At 43.3% G+C, this 16,691-nt stretch overlaps 1 protein-coding gene across 1 annotated transcript in view; it reads left to right on the top strand.

Annotated features, from left to right (window-relative positions):
* The window catches only part of LOC130111624 (fibrillin-1-like), a 63,687-nt gene extending 47,083 nt beyond the window's left edge, over positions 1 to 16,604 (top strand). Inside the window, exons 40-60 of the mRNA XM_056278864.1 lie at positions 1,866 to 1,991; positions 2,327 to 2,443; positions 2,568 to 2,693; positions 2,818 to 2,937; positions 3,976 to 4,101; positions 7,768 to 7,920; positions 8,050 to 8,112; positions 8,242 to 8,361; positions 8,589 to 8,708; positions 8,804 to 8,926; positions 9,469 to 9,600; positions 9,970 to 10,095; positions 11,805 to 12,011; positions 12,254 to 12,379; positions 12,652 to 12,774; positions 13,557 to 13,673; positions 14,585 to 14,713; positions 14,813 to 14,932; positions 15,365 to 15,596; positions 15,690 to 15,861; positions 15,990 to 16,604. Of these exons, the coding sequence (XP_056134839.1) occupies positions 1,866 to 1,991; positions 2,327 to 2,443; positions 2,568 to 2,693; positions 2,818 to 2,937; positions 3,976 to 4,101; positions 7,768 to 7,920; positions 8,050 to 8,112; positions 8,242 to 8,361; positions 8,589 to 8,708; positions 8,804 to 8,926; positions 9,469 to 9,600; positions 9,970 to 10,095; positions 11,805 to 12,011; positions 12,254 to 12,379; positions 12,652 to 12,774; positions 13,557 to 13,673; positions 14,585 to 14,713; positions 14,813 to 14,932; positions 15,365 to 15,596; positions 15,690 to 15,861; positions 15,990 to 16,361 (3,050 nt within the window). The 3' untranslated portion in view covers positions 16,362 to 16,604. The remainder of the gene's footprint in view (positions 1 to 1,865; positions 1,992 to 2,326; positions 2,444 to 2,567; positions 2,694 to 2,817; positions 2,938 to 3,975; positions 4,102 to 7,767; positions 7,921 to 8,049; positions 8,113 to 8,241; positions 8,362 to 8,588; positions 8,709 to 8,803; positions 8,927 to 9,468; positions 9,601 to 9,969; positions 10,096 to 11,804; positions 12,012 to 12,253; positions 12,380 to 12,651; positions 12,775 to 13,556; positions 13,674 to 14,584; positions 14,714 to 14,812; positions 14,933 to 15,364; positions 15,597 to 15,689; positions 15,862 to 15,989) is intronic.
* The last annotated feature ends 87 nt before the right edge of the window (positions 16,605 to 16,691 follow it).

Consider the following 16,691-nt stretch of genomic DNA (forward strand, 5'->3'; position numbering starts at 1 on the left):
TGAGATTGACGGAGATATTTTATTTTCTCGAGCTGTCATGGCAAATGAAATTAGATTGAATTCGTTGAGCCGAACATTCCTGTTGATTTCCATGCCTAAGAAAGCTGCAGAAGTAGCGTTACAATGGTAGGGCTGAAGGGGAATGGCCCACTGCAGTTTTTGGCAAGTCATTATGAAACCATGAACGTGAGACTGAATTATGTGTTGGTGTGTTATGCTGCCGCCTACCTTAGCACCTTGACACGTCACTGTTATTAAAACAGTCTGGAGAGTTGTTACTGATCTCGTGACCCCTCAAATATGAAATCAGCATCCTGTTTTGCTTCCTGCTTTTATGAGTAGTAAAGCTGTTAGGAATTTATGCCAGCTGAAAAAAAAACAAAAAACAAAACAAAATGAAACAGTCTGCCTCCAGTAAGGCTAAAATGGTGGTGAGAGAAATATGGCTGGACTCACTGAGTGGCAGTCCTTGTGTGATTAAATATGAAGTTTCACGATGGGAAATTTGAGCAATAGGCAATGAAACACAGTGCTTTACAGTGATCAAGAGGTGCCAAGCACATTATGAAGAATTCCTAAAAAATAAAAAACACAAACGTATAGATAAATATTTTATGTGAACAATATTTTATACGATTTTATCCTCTGCCACATAAGGACAGGATTAGGAACAAGTAATGAGGATATTAGAGGGACAGCTCAGGTTGGACGATTTGGAGACAAAGCAAGAGAGGCAAGATTGAGATGGTTTGGACATGTGCAGAGGAGAGATACTGGATATATTGGGAGAAGAATGCTGAATATGGAGCTGCCAGGCAAGAGGACAAGAGGAAGTCCAAAGAGGAGGTTTATGGATGTGGTGAGGGAGGACATGCAGGTGGCTGGTGTGACAGAAGAAGATGCAGAAGACAGGAAGAGACGGAAACAGATGATCCGCTGTGGTGACCCCTAATGGGAGCAGCCAAAAGTGGTAGTAGTAGATATTAGGGGGATAGCTCAGGTTGGATGGTTTTGAGACAAAGTAAGATTGAGATGGTTTGGAAATGTGCGGAGGAGAGATTCTGGGTATATTGGGAGAAGGATGCTGAATATGGAGCTGCCAGGAAGGAGGAAACAGGCCAAAGAGGAGGTTTATGGATGTGGTGAGGAAGGACATGCAGGTGGCTGGCGTGACAGAGGACAGGAAGAGATGGAAACAGATTATCTACTGTGGCGACCCCTAACGGGAGCAGCCAAAAGTAGTAGTAGTAGTAGTAGTAGTAGTAGTAGTAGTAGATATTAGAGGAACAGCTAAAGTTGGACGGTTTGGAGACAAAGCAAGAGAGGCAAGATTGAGATGGTTTGGACATGTGCGGTGGAAAGATGCTGGATATACTGGGAGAAGGATGCTGAATGTGGAGCTGTCAGGCAAGAGGGAAAGAGGAAGGCCAAAGAGGAGGTTTATGCATGTGGTGAGGGAGGACATGCAGGTGGCTGGTGTGAAAGAGGAAGACGCAGAAGACAGGAAGAAATGGAAATGGATGATCCGCTGTGACCACCCCTAATGGGAGCAGCCAAAAGTAGTAGTAGTAGATCCTCTATGCCACATAATTATTGAATAGTAGCTAATCAAAAGTTTTTGCTTGGAGAAAAAAATCATTACTCGTTTGAGAGATCATTTTCAGTTAGTGTGTTGAAAAAAACCTGAAAATTAACCTTAAAGCCACCAGTATAGGTGTTTATTGGGTGTATTTAAACTGCTTTGAATGTCACTCTGCCAAACACAAGAAAGGAGTGGTAGTGTCTGTTTCAGGAGGGGTTTTTTGTGGTGAAACACTGAGCATGACTTTGTGTGATAACCACTGACTGTCTCTCTCCCTTTCCAGACCGTAATGAATGTATTGAGAATCCTGGTATATGTAACCCTGGTCAGTGCATTGACACATTGGGGAGCTACCGCTGTATCTGCCCGAATGGCTTTAAAGCAACCACAGATCTGTCCATGTGTATTGGTACGTATATCATTCTCTCTCTCTCTCTCTCTCTCTCTCTCTCTCTCTCTCTCTCTCTCTCTCTCTCTCTCTCTCTCTCTCTCTCTCTCTCTCTCTCTCTCTCTCTCTCTCTCTCTCTCTCTCTCTCTCTCTCTCTCTCTCACTCTCTGTCTCTCTCATGCTCTCTTGTGCTCTCCCCCCCCCCTCCAAATGTGAGGGGAAAACAGGTCTCATTTCTCATTCTGGTCATCATGTTGAATTTTTTTCATTTGGGATTCTGATGTTTGTTATTGTTGCCCTAATGATCAGTGAGAATCATGTTTGGAAAAATTGGTGACGCTGTCCTGTGGTTTCAGATGTGGACGAGTGTGAGAGACAACCATGTGGCAATGGGACCTGTAAGAACACAGTGGGCTCCTACAACTGCCTCTGCTACCCCGGCTTTCAGAATTCACACAACAATGACTGCATAGGTGTGTGCATGTTTTCAGTTTGTGCAAGAGAAGGAGAGAGAGTGAGAGAGAATGCATTCGTCTGCAAGCTTGGACGGTATTGTTGTTAATGGACTCGCTGCTGTCATGTTTGTTCGTTGATCAGACACTGACGAGTGTACCACCCAGAGGGGCCTATGTAGGAATGGGCAGTGTGTGAACACCCTGGGCACTTTCTTTTGCATCTGCCGCGAAGGCTATGAACTCACTGCAGATGGCAGGCTGTGTGTGGGTAAGAGCTCTGCCTTGCTCCTGCGATTTCATCTCTATGTATTTATTTTACATTTCTGATCTCTGTTTAGTCATCACGAATACCTAATGTGATAGACGTTTTCCTCATGTGCTTTTCCTCTCAGATATCAACGAGTGTGCTGTGAACCCTGGGACGTGCGGTGCAGGGACCTGTGTGAATCTGGATGGTTCATACAGGTGCATCTGTCCACCTGGATACTATCTCCATGAGGAGACTTGTGAAGGTACACAACAGCCTAATTTTCCAATCTGGTGTCTAACCTGGCATCTGGAGCCTGACTCATGTTTTTCCCTACTTGATTTAGTCTTTTTAAAGACATTTATTGAGAACCAGTCATTTGCTTCATGGTCAATAAACAGGCAAAACAACAACGAAGCATACAAAACATCACTGGAAATTGTGAGGTAATGAGGTATTTTCACACAGGCCAAAATATTACCTTAGGCAACTCAAAGAACACCTGTTCACACACAAACCTGCATGCACGCTTACACGCAATCGCACAAAGACACATGCAGATAACGACACACACATACAGACAAAAAGCACACACTTCTCGTAGCCCAGACCAGCTTTGCTGAGCTTTACAAGGACAACTTAAAACACTCCACCTCCAATTCCTCCTCCATCTCCATCTCTCCCACACCACCACTGCTGTTTGATTCCTCTCTTCTCTTTCACATGTGGGCGAGAGGCCAGACCAGACCACTTAGATTGTTTATACAGTGGGACTGATGAGGAGATATTCGACAGACTTCAACACATTCCTGCTTCACGCTCTTTTCCTGGAAGGGATAACGAGGCTTAGATTCTCAGCATCAGAAACAGCAAGAGCCAGTCATTGCAGTGGGCAGACATTGTGAAAAGGAGGCTATTTGAAATAACAGGCTATCATCCCATCACCCATTAGCAGGATTATGTTCCATTTTATTAAACTTCACTTGGTCATAACACACAATCAGTGACTTTGTCACTGCAAGACGCTGTTATGATAGACAATTGTATGTTTCATTATAGCAGTATAGAGGCAGGGTTTGTGGAATAAGCTGCGTTTCAATAGAGCATTGTAGGATGCATCTAAATTGTGTTGAGGATATCAGGGGTTCTGACCTGTTGGCACTGGTTATAATGGGGAATCAACAGTAATTGTTATTGATGGGTGACTGGTACAGTCTCTTGAATTATGTTTTGCAGATTAGAGCTCGTGTGTTTTAGTGTTGAGTGACAAAATTGGTTGATGCTCTGTTGCTGTCCTTGTCAGATATTGACGAGTGCTCCCAGCTACCCGAGATCTGTACGTTTGGCACCTGCTCCAACACCGAAGGAAGCTTCACCTGCTTATGTCCCGAAGGCTTCCAGATCTCTACCTCAGGACGCAGATGTTTAGGTAAGTGTGAGAGTGAGTAAGCAAGAGCAAGGACATATGAAGCAAAACTGTTGTGTGACTTTGTTGTGAACAGAGCAATACAGGATCAGTGCCTTAAGTCGGTGTTTGGAAGTAGGCCTACTATTGACTGCACAGTTTCAATTGAGTAGCTAACTCCACATGATTTACATAATATCCTAATTGGATGCTTAAAATTGATTCATAAAACAGATGCTTTTTTCCAGTGGTTCAACAGAGCCGAAGTTAGCTCATCTGAATTGTGTTTTTAGCTAACCACCAACCCAGAAAAGAAAGCTGACACACCAGAAAAAAACTTCAAAAGTTTTATCAAAAGGTTAATTTGTTTGAGCACATTTAAGACTATGGGGCATGTCTACCTTGCATCTCTGTGGATGTTGTTTCTGTGAAATTCTGCCTCAAATGAAACTGCGCGGTCAATAACAAGTGTTAGAATACAAGGGAGAGATTAAAAGAGAATAGTGGTGGGGGTGCAGAAAAATATGTTTTGACAACTTTCCCAACAATTACGATTGTTAAGACATTAAAAGATGTGGCCCAGTTGTTAGCACTGTTGCCTCACAGCAAGAAGGTCCAGGGTTCAAACCCCAGGCCACCCCAAGTCCTTTCTGTGTGGAGTTTGCATGTTCTCCCCGTGTCTGCGTGGGTTTCCTCCGGGTGCTCCGGTTTCCTCCCACCATCAAAAAGACATGCATGTTAGGGTAAATACTCCTGTCTGTGCCCCTGACCAAGACGATGACAATGAACTGGGGTTGGTCTCCGGGCGCCACGCTGTGGCTGCCCACTGCTCTTAGTGTAGATGGCTGCCAGTGTGTGTAGTGAGGATGGGTTAAATGTTGAGAATGAATTTCATTGTATGTATGTACAGTGACAATAAAAAATTATTAGGCGCCCAGGTAGTGTAGTGGTCTATTCCGTTGCCTACCAACACGGGGGTCGGTGGTTCGAATCCCCGTGAAACCTCCGGCTTGGTCGGGCGTCTCTACAGATACAATTGGCCGTGTCTGTGGGTGGGAAGCCGGATGTGGAGTAGGATAATTGGCCAAGTACAATTGGGGGGGGGGGGGGGGGGTTAAAAAAAAACCCCAAAAAACAGCATACATTTTCAGATGTACACACTTAAATATACGCAAACATTTTTGGAGGGGTTGCAACCCCCCCCCCCCAAGTGCCTGAATCTATGCAAGTGGTACAGCTAAACATAAGACTAAATGTCAAATTGTGAGTGAACAACTTTGAAATTAGGTTCATGAGGTGTTCTGCATCTAAAGAGAGCAAGCGAGAGAGAGAGAGAGAGAGAGAGATTATTGGTTATGAAAGTATTTCATGTTATCAAGCTGGTGGGAGGTATATAAATACTGGCTCGCCTATAACTCTTCCTGAAAGTCCTTGTGGAGAATAAGCAGCGAGGTTGTGATGTTGGACTTTTCCTGCTCTCTCAAGACAACACATCACGTTCCAGCTGGTTCTGCCGTTGCTACCTCAGTGAGGCCAAGGGTGGCTCTGAACAGATCACTTTTCCATTTTCTCAGTCTGTGTGTGTGTGTGTGTGTGTGTGTGTGTGTGTGTGTGTGTGTGTGTGTGTGTGTCCCAGGGTACATGTAGACACGTGTGCATCTGTGCACGTGTGGCGTTTTGGGGTGGATCAGGGGAGTTTTCAGACCCAGGTCCTAACAGGGAGTTCCCCATCCAAACACTGAAATGATGACATCATCAGTTGAGTGGGGCGGTTTCCAGTTCGCACTTTTCTTTTCTCTCAGGCAGCTGGGTGAAGGGAGGAGGGGAAGAAATCAGCAAAGCATGGATTGGGCAATGGAGGCAAACAAAGGGGAGCTGGGTGGAGAGCTAGCATCAGCTCAGGGCGATAATAGAAATCAGTGATTTCGCAGTGCTGGGATCAAATTTGTCCCACAGAGAAAAGACCTGATTTTGTTGATGGTGCAGAAAATCTTGTTTAATCCTGATAGAAGTAATTACACCTCTAAGACATTTGATGAATTCATAAACTTGCAATTTAAGTGCTGTTTTATTTTTTGTATTTCTGATATATTTGGACTGTAGTATTAAAAAAATTGTTGGAGATGAATCAATATATCTATTTTTTTTACTGCGTAAATATGATCTTAAAGCAGATTGAAGCCAAAAGAAACATTGTTGTGATTTGTCCATACTGTAAGACATTAACACCGTGTTGACATTATCTAATATCATCTATTCTAGCAGTTAAGTTTAAATTAGTCTTTTTTAACCTCTATATTTGTTTTATTAGTTAGAAATAAGGTCTAAAAATGTGTCAGAAATACCCAGATTATTTATTTATTTATTTATTTGCTGTAGCAGAATTCCAGATATACAGTATGGAACAAAACCTGGAAATTCTTTGGACATCCGCTCTGAATACAATCACATGTGGTTGTATTGTGATTGTGATTGGAGAAGACTTCAGTGTCGCCCAAACCCCAAAATTCCTCTACTGTCATAACACACACATATATTTTAAGGTACATCCAATGAATAAACAAATTAACACAGACACAAACCAAGAAATAAATTGCAGAATAGGTAGCAATTGAACAAACACACAAATCACAAAGTGATCATAATTCAAATCATAAACCGGTCATAATTCCAGGCGGTCCGGACAGACTCCAGCTACTCTGCACATGCAAGAAATGTAGGGAACAGGGAGGGAGAGACCTAAATTTAAAACAAATACAGCCAAGGATCAAGCACAGCAGCCATTTTCAGGCTAAGTGTAGCATACAACATTGTTAAGTCTAATTTTAAGAATCTCGTTAATCATGCTGTTATAAGTTGCGTTATTGCCATCAGATGGTGTTGTTGATGAATTAAAGAGACATCATATGCATATGCCATGTGTACTCTATATCCTGGGCAGGTACAAGTGCTAATACATTACAAAACATAAAAATTAATTTTTCATATTAGATTTCATTGAGTACCATATTTTGTCCCCGATTTCAGAGATAAAGTTACGTTGTGCAGACATTTGAATGGCAGCTTCTTAGGAAAGCATAATATTTGAAAGGCCATATTGTGTTTGTGTTGCAGTTCACATACACTGTACTTTAGGAGCAGTATTAATAGTTATGCCGTTTTTAAAATTTTTGCCGAAAGAAAGACAGAAATAAAAGGGTGCATGCACGCATAAACACATAGTACACACATTTTTGCACAGTCCACATAAATCTCTTTTTCGGAAAGGCTGACAAATCAGTTTCATGGGGGGAAAGAAACATGACACTCCTTGACATTCCTCTAACAGCACCAGGTGCTCATGTATGTGATCTTTGCCTCAGAGCCAGGTATCTGTGCATGTGTGTGTGATCTATGGTGGTCAGAGAACTTATTTGTGTTGAGTTAAGCGAAGGCCAGTGCTAGCAGGAGAGTGCAACCATATGCTTCTCATTACAAGCCAGTGCTGCAGCCAGGAGGAAAAATAGGACTCAGAACCAGAGAAAGAGTGAGAGCGAAGAGAGAGAGTGAGAGACAGACTGGCAAACTGCAATTACTGACTAGGGATAATTAAATACCCTGTTGTCCTTCTCCCATTTCTTTCTCTTTCTCTGCCCCCCCCCTTTTCTCTGTTTCTCTTTCCCTCCTCCCCCTGTGTGTCTAAACCCGCAGACATCCGCATGAACTACTGCTATACAAAGTTTGAGAACGGTCGCTGCCTTGTTCCTAAGCCCGTCAACACCTCCAAGGAACAGTGCTGCTGTACAACCATGCCTGGACAGGGCTGGGGGGACCCCTGTGAGATCTGTCCCAGCAAGGAAGAAGGTGAGTGGATTTTCGGTCGATGCTTACACACACGCACGAATATGTATATTTACTCTGTTTTTGAGCCTTTTTACAGTGTTGATGATGTTTGATATATGGGTCTATAAATTCCATATCATTGTGTTTCAGAGGCTTACCGTCTTCTCTGTCCTAATGAGGGATATGAAATAGGCATACATGATGACCCTGTGGGTATGTTCGCTATCTGCTCCATGTCATCCTTAGATCATTGTTGTGGCATGTGATACGTAATTTACTGTGTGTGTGTGTGTGTGTGTGTGTGTATGTGTGTATATCTTCTTGTGTATGTTTTTTGAGTAGATATTGATGAGTGCCGCCTCGAGCCTTGCGTTAATGGCCAGTGTATCAACACAGACGGATCCTTCCGCTGCGAATGCCCAATGGGCTACCAACTGGACACCAGTGGAGTCACTTGTGAAGGCCAGTTTACACTCCATTTTTATTTCTGCCTCTTGTCTTTTACTTTCTCTTCACCTCCTTCCCCTTCCATTCTGCCTTAGTCCCATAGTCGCTTTCTCACTCCCCCAATATCGCCATGAGTCACACATATAAACACAGCTCCTTCACATGACAGCATCAAGCCACATCCAACACTTTAATGGAAGGATAATGTTATTATTGTCAATGTTATTATCGTCTCACTACAGACACTGACGAGTGTGACATTGGCAACCCTTGTGGCAACGGCACATGCACAAATGTCATCGGGGCGTTCGAATGCGCATGTAATGAGGGCTTTGAACCAGGGCCAATGATGACCTGTGAAGGTATGTGAAATTTGGCCACACTTTCAATAACACTACCTAGTGTTTATAGCTGTCTGTAAACCACTTTAACTTCTTGTTTGCTGCATCCCCCCCAGACATAAATGAGTGTTCCCAGAATCCACTCCTGTGTGCCTTCCGCTGCGTCAATGTCGTGGGTTCCTACGAGTGTAAATGTCCAACAGGCTACGTGCTGCGGGAGGATAAGAGAATGTGTAAAGGTACCAAAGCTAAGAGCAGAACTCTCACTGTAGACTGTCTTGGGCGAACACAGACTAAGCACCTCAGAAAAAAAAAAACTGATGGCCCCTCCATAAAGTTACATAATACACTATCCGTGGGAGACTCTCAGTGGCTTTTTGTGTAAGTTGAACTCAAAGCTTTCTCTGGAAACTGTAACTGGCCTGGCGACTGTTTACACCTCCACATTCTCAGATAGGTGGGAACTATAGCAATGACTGTGTTTGGGGGGAAGGCCCGGTGGGGTTGTGTCAGTGTCCATAGCATCACTGTTTACATTACAGCTCCAAACAGACCACCGTCTCTCCCACTGCATGCCCCTAACACCAGAGATCTCACTTAAAGAGAGGTTGTTACATTACACTCCAGTGCTGTGGAGTGTGTGTGTGTGTGTGTGTGTGTGTGTGTGTGTGTGTGTGTGTACATTCTTTCACATCTCTGTATTGCGTCATTTGATTATATGAACAGTACTGGCATATACACATGCATATTTTTTGTTCTAAGCGTATCATCTGTCCCCTAGACCACAATGAGTGTGAGGACGGTATAGATGATTGTGCCAGCAGAGGAATGACCTGCAAGAACCTCATTGGTACATACATGTGCATATGTTCTCCTGGATACACACGCCAACCCAACGGAGAGGGCTGCATTGGTAAGACTGCATCAGCTTTGCTAAAATAATTGTTTCTGGCGGTCAAAACATGCACCTTTGTGTCAGTAATAACACAAGAAACTGACACACCAATATTTCATCATTGTTGGTGGTTTTAGATTGTAGCTATAACCTACTTGGAAAAGAAAAGCCCATGAAGAGAGCACAATTTTCAAAAATGAAATCTGTATGGGCACTAAGTCAGTCTTCTGATGTCAGAGATTACTACTGGAGGCTCAACATTATTCAACATTGCAGATGTTATGCCATGCTTACAAGCTACAAATTGTTGATTGATTAACTTCTGTGTATAATAGCAGGTACTTTGCAACATTTTAATTTTATCTTCATGCTACCCATGTGTTGTAGATCTGAATGAATGTGCAGCCAAGCCTGGCATCTGTAAGAATGGTCGTTGTGAGAACACAGTAGGAAGCTTCCGGTGTAGATGTGACCAAGGGTTTGTCTCCAATCCCACGCAGACAGAGTGTATAGGTATGTACCATTCTATCCATCTATCTCCTCTCTCGCTCTCTTCCACTATCTTTCTGACCTCAGGTGAACTTCTTTGACCATAGTGTCTGTGCGGATGAGGGTCTGCAGTGTTCTCACAGCTTCTTCGATTGGGCTGATCCTGGCTCTATTAGGAAGGGTTTCCTGTCTGCAAAATAATGGAGGGGAAATATATTTTGCATGATATTTAGCTGATGCCTCCCATAACCTCTTTTTATTGTAATATTATATTACATTAGTTAGAGCCATGGCTATGTGTTACTGTCAAGATAAGTACAGGCACATTTTTAAATCTTTCATGGTCTTTCTCTCTAATCTGAAGATATACTTCTGAATAGATATGAGGGATTGAACTCTGAGAGAAAACTTCACTTTGGTATATTTTGAGCTATATTCTGAATATGTCTCCAAAAACAGACATTGGTGATAGAGGAGTGTGGCTCCTTTGAGGCTGGCACCTGTCGAGGAGGTTTTGTCTGCTTGATAGAAAACCGCATTGGACAGGAGCACTTTAACACTAGAACAATTGGGATTTCACTCCTACCTAAAATGACCATAGGCGGTCAAAATGACTGCAGGTTTTTAAACTCTACATTCTGTCAAGATAAAGACCCAATTGAGATATCAATGCATTGCATATGTTAGTATGTCTGTTAGGAAATGACTGACGCCAAAATTATGGTTTTAACAACTATAATACTATTTTTAAACAATTTAAACTTCAGAGAGACATGGTCAAACTTGAATAGCAAAATTGAAAAAGTAAAAATATTACCTGAAAAACAAAACGGAAAACACATATTGCTAACCTAACAAACGTAACAAGGCCTATAAAACGTGAAATGTAAAAAAAAAAGAAAAAGAATTGAAAATAACCATTGAAACAGTCCCAAACAACAACCAAAACTTAAAAACTACTAGAACGACCATGGGCTATCAAAATGACTGCCCACAGTTTTTACACTCTTTATTCTGTCAAGATAAATACCCAGTTGAGATATTAATGCATTGCATATGTTAGTATGTCTATAAAGAAACGACTGACACCAAAATTAACATTTTAACAACTTTAATACTATTTTTCAAACAATTTAAAAGGGCCGCTGTCCAATGCCTGTAAATACTGCAATGCCTCGGTGGTAGTAATGGTGCGTCTGAAATGGCAGCTGTACCCAGACATGTTGGCAATAATCAAAAATCAAGTTTAGACTATTATGAACTTCACGAAGGAAATGACGCGACCAACACACGTCATAAATAGTGGCATGCATGATGACGTGCCAATTACGAGCCGTCTTTTTGACCGCTCATAGTCGTTTAGGTAGATCTTATCATAACTTTTTTTTGTGTAATTGATCTAAAACTCATTTTAATGCAAATATATGCAATTTTAGGAACATTCAGGGAGTTGCAGGTCTGTATTTTTATTTTTTTACAGTTATTAAACTTTGAAAATCCAAAACCGTCAAAATGAAGGCCTTGGTTGTTCTAGTGTTAAGAACCTCTGAGCGGATTACCATCCTCAGCAATTTTTTTTTCCTTTGGTCCTTCACCTTTGCCTCAACAAGCCTATCTGTCCGACCGTCTCGCTATCTTTTTTCCTTCCCGTCTCTCTCTTTCACATACTCACACACACTCACATGCATGCTCTTTCCCTCCCTCCGTTCCCTTTTCTCTCCCGTCCCTTCTAGATAACCGTGAGGGCTTCTGCTTTACGGAGGTACTGACAACTCTGTGTCAAATGACATCGAGCAACAGGAACTTGGTGACCAAGTCAGAGTGTTGCTGCGATGGAGGCAGGGGCTGGGGTACGAACTGCGAGCTCTGCCCCTTACCCGGGACCACCCAGTACAAGAAGATGTGTCCCTTGGGCCCTGGGTACACCACTGATGGCCGAGGTATCTTGTGAAAATAACCTAGATCTCAGTAGAATTTTCCAGTAAAAAAAAAAAAAGGATTAAAAGGCGAGATGCATACATCTCAACAGTCCACAACTAAATGCATTGAAAAAATACTTCCATAAAGCAAGAAAGAATTAGGCCACAGCATAATGTTAAACTTGGGTTTTGGCAGGAAATTAAATTGTTGTTTTCTAGTTGGTACGCACCAAGCTGAACGCAACTTTTTCCTGTTTATCCAGATATCGATGAGTGTCGAGTAATGGGGAACCTGTGTAAAAATGGCCAGTGTATCAACACTTTGGGCTCCTACAGTTGCATCTGCAAAACTGGCTACACCACTGACATCACTGGCACTCTATGTGTGGGTAAGGTTCAATTACATCTCCAGCACCTACTTAATGGGTTGGGTTGCTACTATGCTTGCCCCCATTTTTCATTCCCACTGACTAGTAAAGTGTTGAAACGACGTGGGTGGACTGCCTATACGCTACGCTTAAAAACACAGTCCAGGTCTGTCTGTCTCATCTCCCCTTGAGGAATTTCTGGCCTTGAGATCAAGCTTTCTCTCTCCCACTCCCTCTGGCTCTCTCTGTTTCTCTCCCTCTCCTTCTGTCCCCCCCTCCCCATCTCTCTCTAGATGTGGATGAGTGCATCCAGGCACCCAAACCTTGTAATTTCATCTGTAAGAATACAGAGGGAGGCTACCTTTGCTCCTGCCCACGCGGATACATCCTACAAGAAGATGGAAAGAGCTGCCGAGGTGAAAATCATGCACACGCACATGCACACATACATGTGCATCAGCACTGGCTGACAGTCAAGCACACAGACACGTATGCAGTCATGCGCACACACACACACGCACACACACACACAGCCAAGCTAAATGTCTGAATATTCCAAAATACCCCACAATAGCTTCAGCCTCATAAATAAAGGCTCGATCCAGAGCTGCTCAGATCAGTCGAGTTCAGTGGCACGCAGCATTTCCTCTTTACTTAGTTTCCAGGTTAGAGTCGCAGTGGTGGTGGAGGAGCCGGGCCCTCTGCCAGTGTTCTGCTTACTGTCCCAGGATACTGACTGGCGTGTATGTTTCTGTGTGTGTGCCTGTGTGCATATGAATGTTCAAGGCATGTGACATGGTGTATCTGGCTGTCCCTCTGTTTATCCAGTTTGTTTGTGAGTCTAAACAAGTGTGCTAATGAATGGTGTTCATTTTTTGAAGGCCCTTATCTTTATTTACCACTTCAGAAGTTCACCCCTGTAAGCACCCCCTTCTCTTCCCCTGCCATATATCCGGTGTCTGGTTGAATGGTAGTTCATTTGTAGGTCAGTGACTGTAGAAGGACTGGAATTTGACTCAGAAAAGTGCAGAACCCGTACAGTAGTTCATGCACTGGTCTGAGACAGCCCTGACCACAATATTCCACACACTCTGCACAATATTAACTTGATGGTTGGGTCTATACTGTTGCACTGTATTAACTAATTGTAACTGTATATGTAAACTGATACTATACTTTTCAATTATTTCATTTTCAGATCTGGATGAGTGTTCAACCAAGCAACATAACTGTCAGTTCTTGTGTGTAAATACCATTGGTGGGTTCACCTGCAAATGCCCTCCTGGCTTCACCCAGCATCATACTGCCTGCATCGGTAAGACACACACACACACACACACAAAATAGAGACACACTTACACATTCCTCATAACAGATAACATTCGTTATAAACCTATAATTCTGTCAAACATGGTATTTAGATTAATGGAAACTCAGTGCATCCTGCTAGCCCTTCCTGATGCACGGGGAATTCTGCACTGTCTCTTATAATGTAATCCCTTTATAATATCTTCCATTCTAGCTCATAAAAGGACCTACAGGGCCCTATGTCTAACTCATCACTAATCCACTCTTTTCGAGTTAATGGACTCAGGCTGATATCACACTGATCTTATTAGGCTTGACTGATTTGTAGTCATAGCAGCTTAGTGATGTCTTGTTATGGAACATCGCAGTGGATTTCCATGGCTACCACAAGCTTTTTACACAGACCACAAGGCAGTTCCCCTGACCTCTCATCGAATCATACTAGAGAAACCCTTATTCTCTTGTGTGGAGTAGCACGAGGCGGCAAGTTGTGGTGTATTGGCTTTGTTCAGGATGGAAGTAGCCTGAACACTTGGCTGATATATTCATTAGAGGAGGAGCACCTGTTCAAATTTTTCGTAGTAACTCATACTGATGTGCTCCAGAGCAAGTCACTCAGCCTACAAAGTGCCCCAGAGAGTAGTTTCATCAGCCAACAGGCATAAGTTTGTATAGCTGTATGACCCTCTCATCCTTCTGCATGTAAGTTATCAACCAAGCTTAAACTTTTTGAAAGAAATGTTTTCAGCCAGCTAAGTCAGGCGTTATAATAATTCTCAATTTATAATACTAAAGGCTAGGATCAAGCCCTGCTTTGTCATGCACAAGGGACTTTGCTGTGTTTTGAGCTTCATGAGCCACAGATTGACCGACCCACCAATAGATGACTAACTTAAGCCTTACTCCCTGTCTGTCTAGACAATAATGAATGTGCTACAGACCCCAACCTCTGTGGTTCCAATGGTGTCTGTCAGAACAGTCCAGGAAGTTTCAACTGTGACTGTCAGCGAGGATTCTCACTAGATAATACTGGACAAAGCTGTGAAGGTCAGTATCAAAATTTGTAGTACACTCCACATATGCCGACTAACACATTGGAGAAGGTGATTAACAATAGCTTAACATTTGTATGTGTGTCCCTGACAGATATGGATGAGTGTGATGGCAACCACAGGTGTCAGCATGGCTGTCAGAACCTGGTAGGAGGATACAGGTGCAGCTGTCCACAAGGATACCTGCAGCACTACCAGTGGAATCAGTGTGTGGGTGAGTGATACTACTGACTTGCTCTCTCACACATGCCCTTTTGCTCAGCTAATACCCCCATGCCCCACCCACTTGTCTGGGAGACCTTTTCCTTGCTTTGATAAGCTTGAAAGAAAAGAAAATGTTGGGGTTTTTTTTAAGCTAACTCTCCAACCCATATGCTGACAGTCCCTATTCTACTTATTTAAAGTGGTTAGTTTATTTAACAGAAAGATAACTGAAAGATGGAGAGAGGGAAACATACAGTCTGTTCAGTGTTCACAAGACAGGCTACAACAGTGCAGATGACCTTTTGCAAATAAAATCACTGTTTTCTCTCATGATATCGCCACATATTTCTGACACTTGTCGCATAATTTCCCGGTATTGTTTGTATCTTCTAACTAAAACAACTCCCATTTGTTTACTTCCTCATGATGTCCTGTGACCCAGATGAGAATGAATGTCAGAACAGCCAGATCTGTGGGGGAGCATCTTGCCATAACACCCTAGGGAGCTTCCGCTGCCTTTGCCCTACTGGCTTCAACTATGAGCAGACCAGTGGAGGTTGTTCAGACATCAACGAGTGCTCCACCAGCCAAAACCCCTGCAACTATGGCTGCTCAAATACTGATGGGGGATACCTCTGTGGCTGCCCACCTGGATACTTCCGTGCAGGACAAGGGTACATGAGCGTGTGTGTGGGGTGTCTGTTTGTGTGGGAGCATGTGTAGTGGACTAAGATACACTTAGCTAATGATGGGTGTACATGTTTCAGGCACTGCATCTCGGGTGTGGGCTTTGGTAGTGGTGGACAGGGAGGAGAGACAGATGACAACTCTCTATCTCCTGAGGCCTGCTACGAATGTAAACTCAACGGCTACCCCAAGAAGGGACGCCAACGTCGCAGCACCAACACAACACTGGAGGACCCTCACGGTGACATACAGGTAATCTCTCCGACCATATTCTTAACTGCCTCCCGGTATGTCTGTCTGTATATCAGCCACATGTTTTTAGTTTTGACTAATCACAGCCCATCCGCATGTCTTTTCTGTATCCTGGCTTGGCTGAGCAGGAGGTCAGCCTGGCCAGTGTGGATATTGAAGATCCCCTGCTATTCCACCTGAACATCAGTGACTTAAGCAACCGCGACCACATTCTGGAGTTCACTCCTGCCTTGTCCACCCTAAATGACCATGTGCGGTACACTATCAACTATGGAAATGAAGAAGGTTACTTCAAGATCAACCAGAGAGAGGGTTTAAGCTACCTGCATCTGGCTAAGAAGAAGGCCCTTCCCCCGGGAGCCTACGACCTTCAGATCGTCAGCGTACCCCTCTACAAGACGAAGGAGCTGGCTGAGCTGGAGGACAGACATGACAAAGACTACCTCACAGGACAGCTGGGTGACATTCTAAAGATGAGGGTGCAGATCATCCTCCATTAACCACCACAGGACTGAGACAGGCAGATGTTACCTGCAGCTGCTAATCCATTGTCAGCCTCAAACTCCCCTGAAAGGTTAAACCTGAACCATTAGGAGGGGAGAGGAATCTCTGACTCTGGGTCAGCAGTTAGGGGCAACTTCTTCCTGCTCCCAATAGCAAGAGGGGCTTGCCACCAAAGAGACAAGGGAGGAATGGGGGACTGCATCATTTGATTCCCAAAGATGATTCTACATATCATAGATACAATCTTTCATGGCTTTTGTTTAAAATGCCAGCTGAATCTGGCTGTGTGAAAGATATGGTCAAATGAAGAATATAATGCCCTGACA

This window comes from Lampris incognitus, chromosome 4 (assembly GCF_029633865.1).
Source record: "Lampris incognitus isolate fLamInc1 chromosome 4, fLamInc1.hap2, whole genome shotgun sequence".
Taxonomy (NCBI): domain Eukaryota; kingdom Metazoa; phylum Chordata; class Actinopteri; order Lampriformes; family Lampridae; genus Lampris; species Lampris incognitus.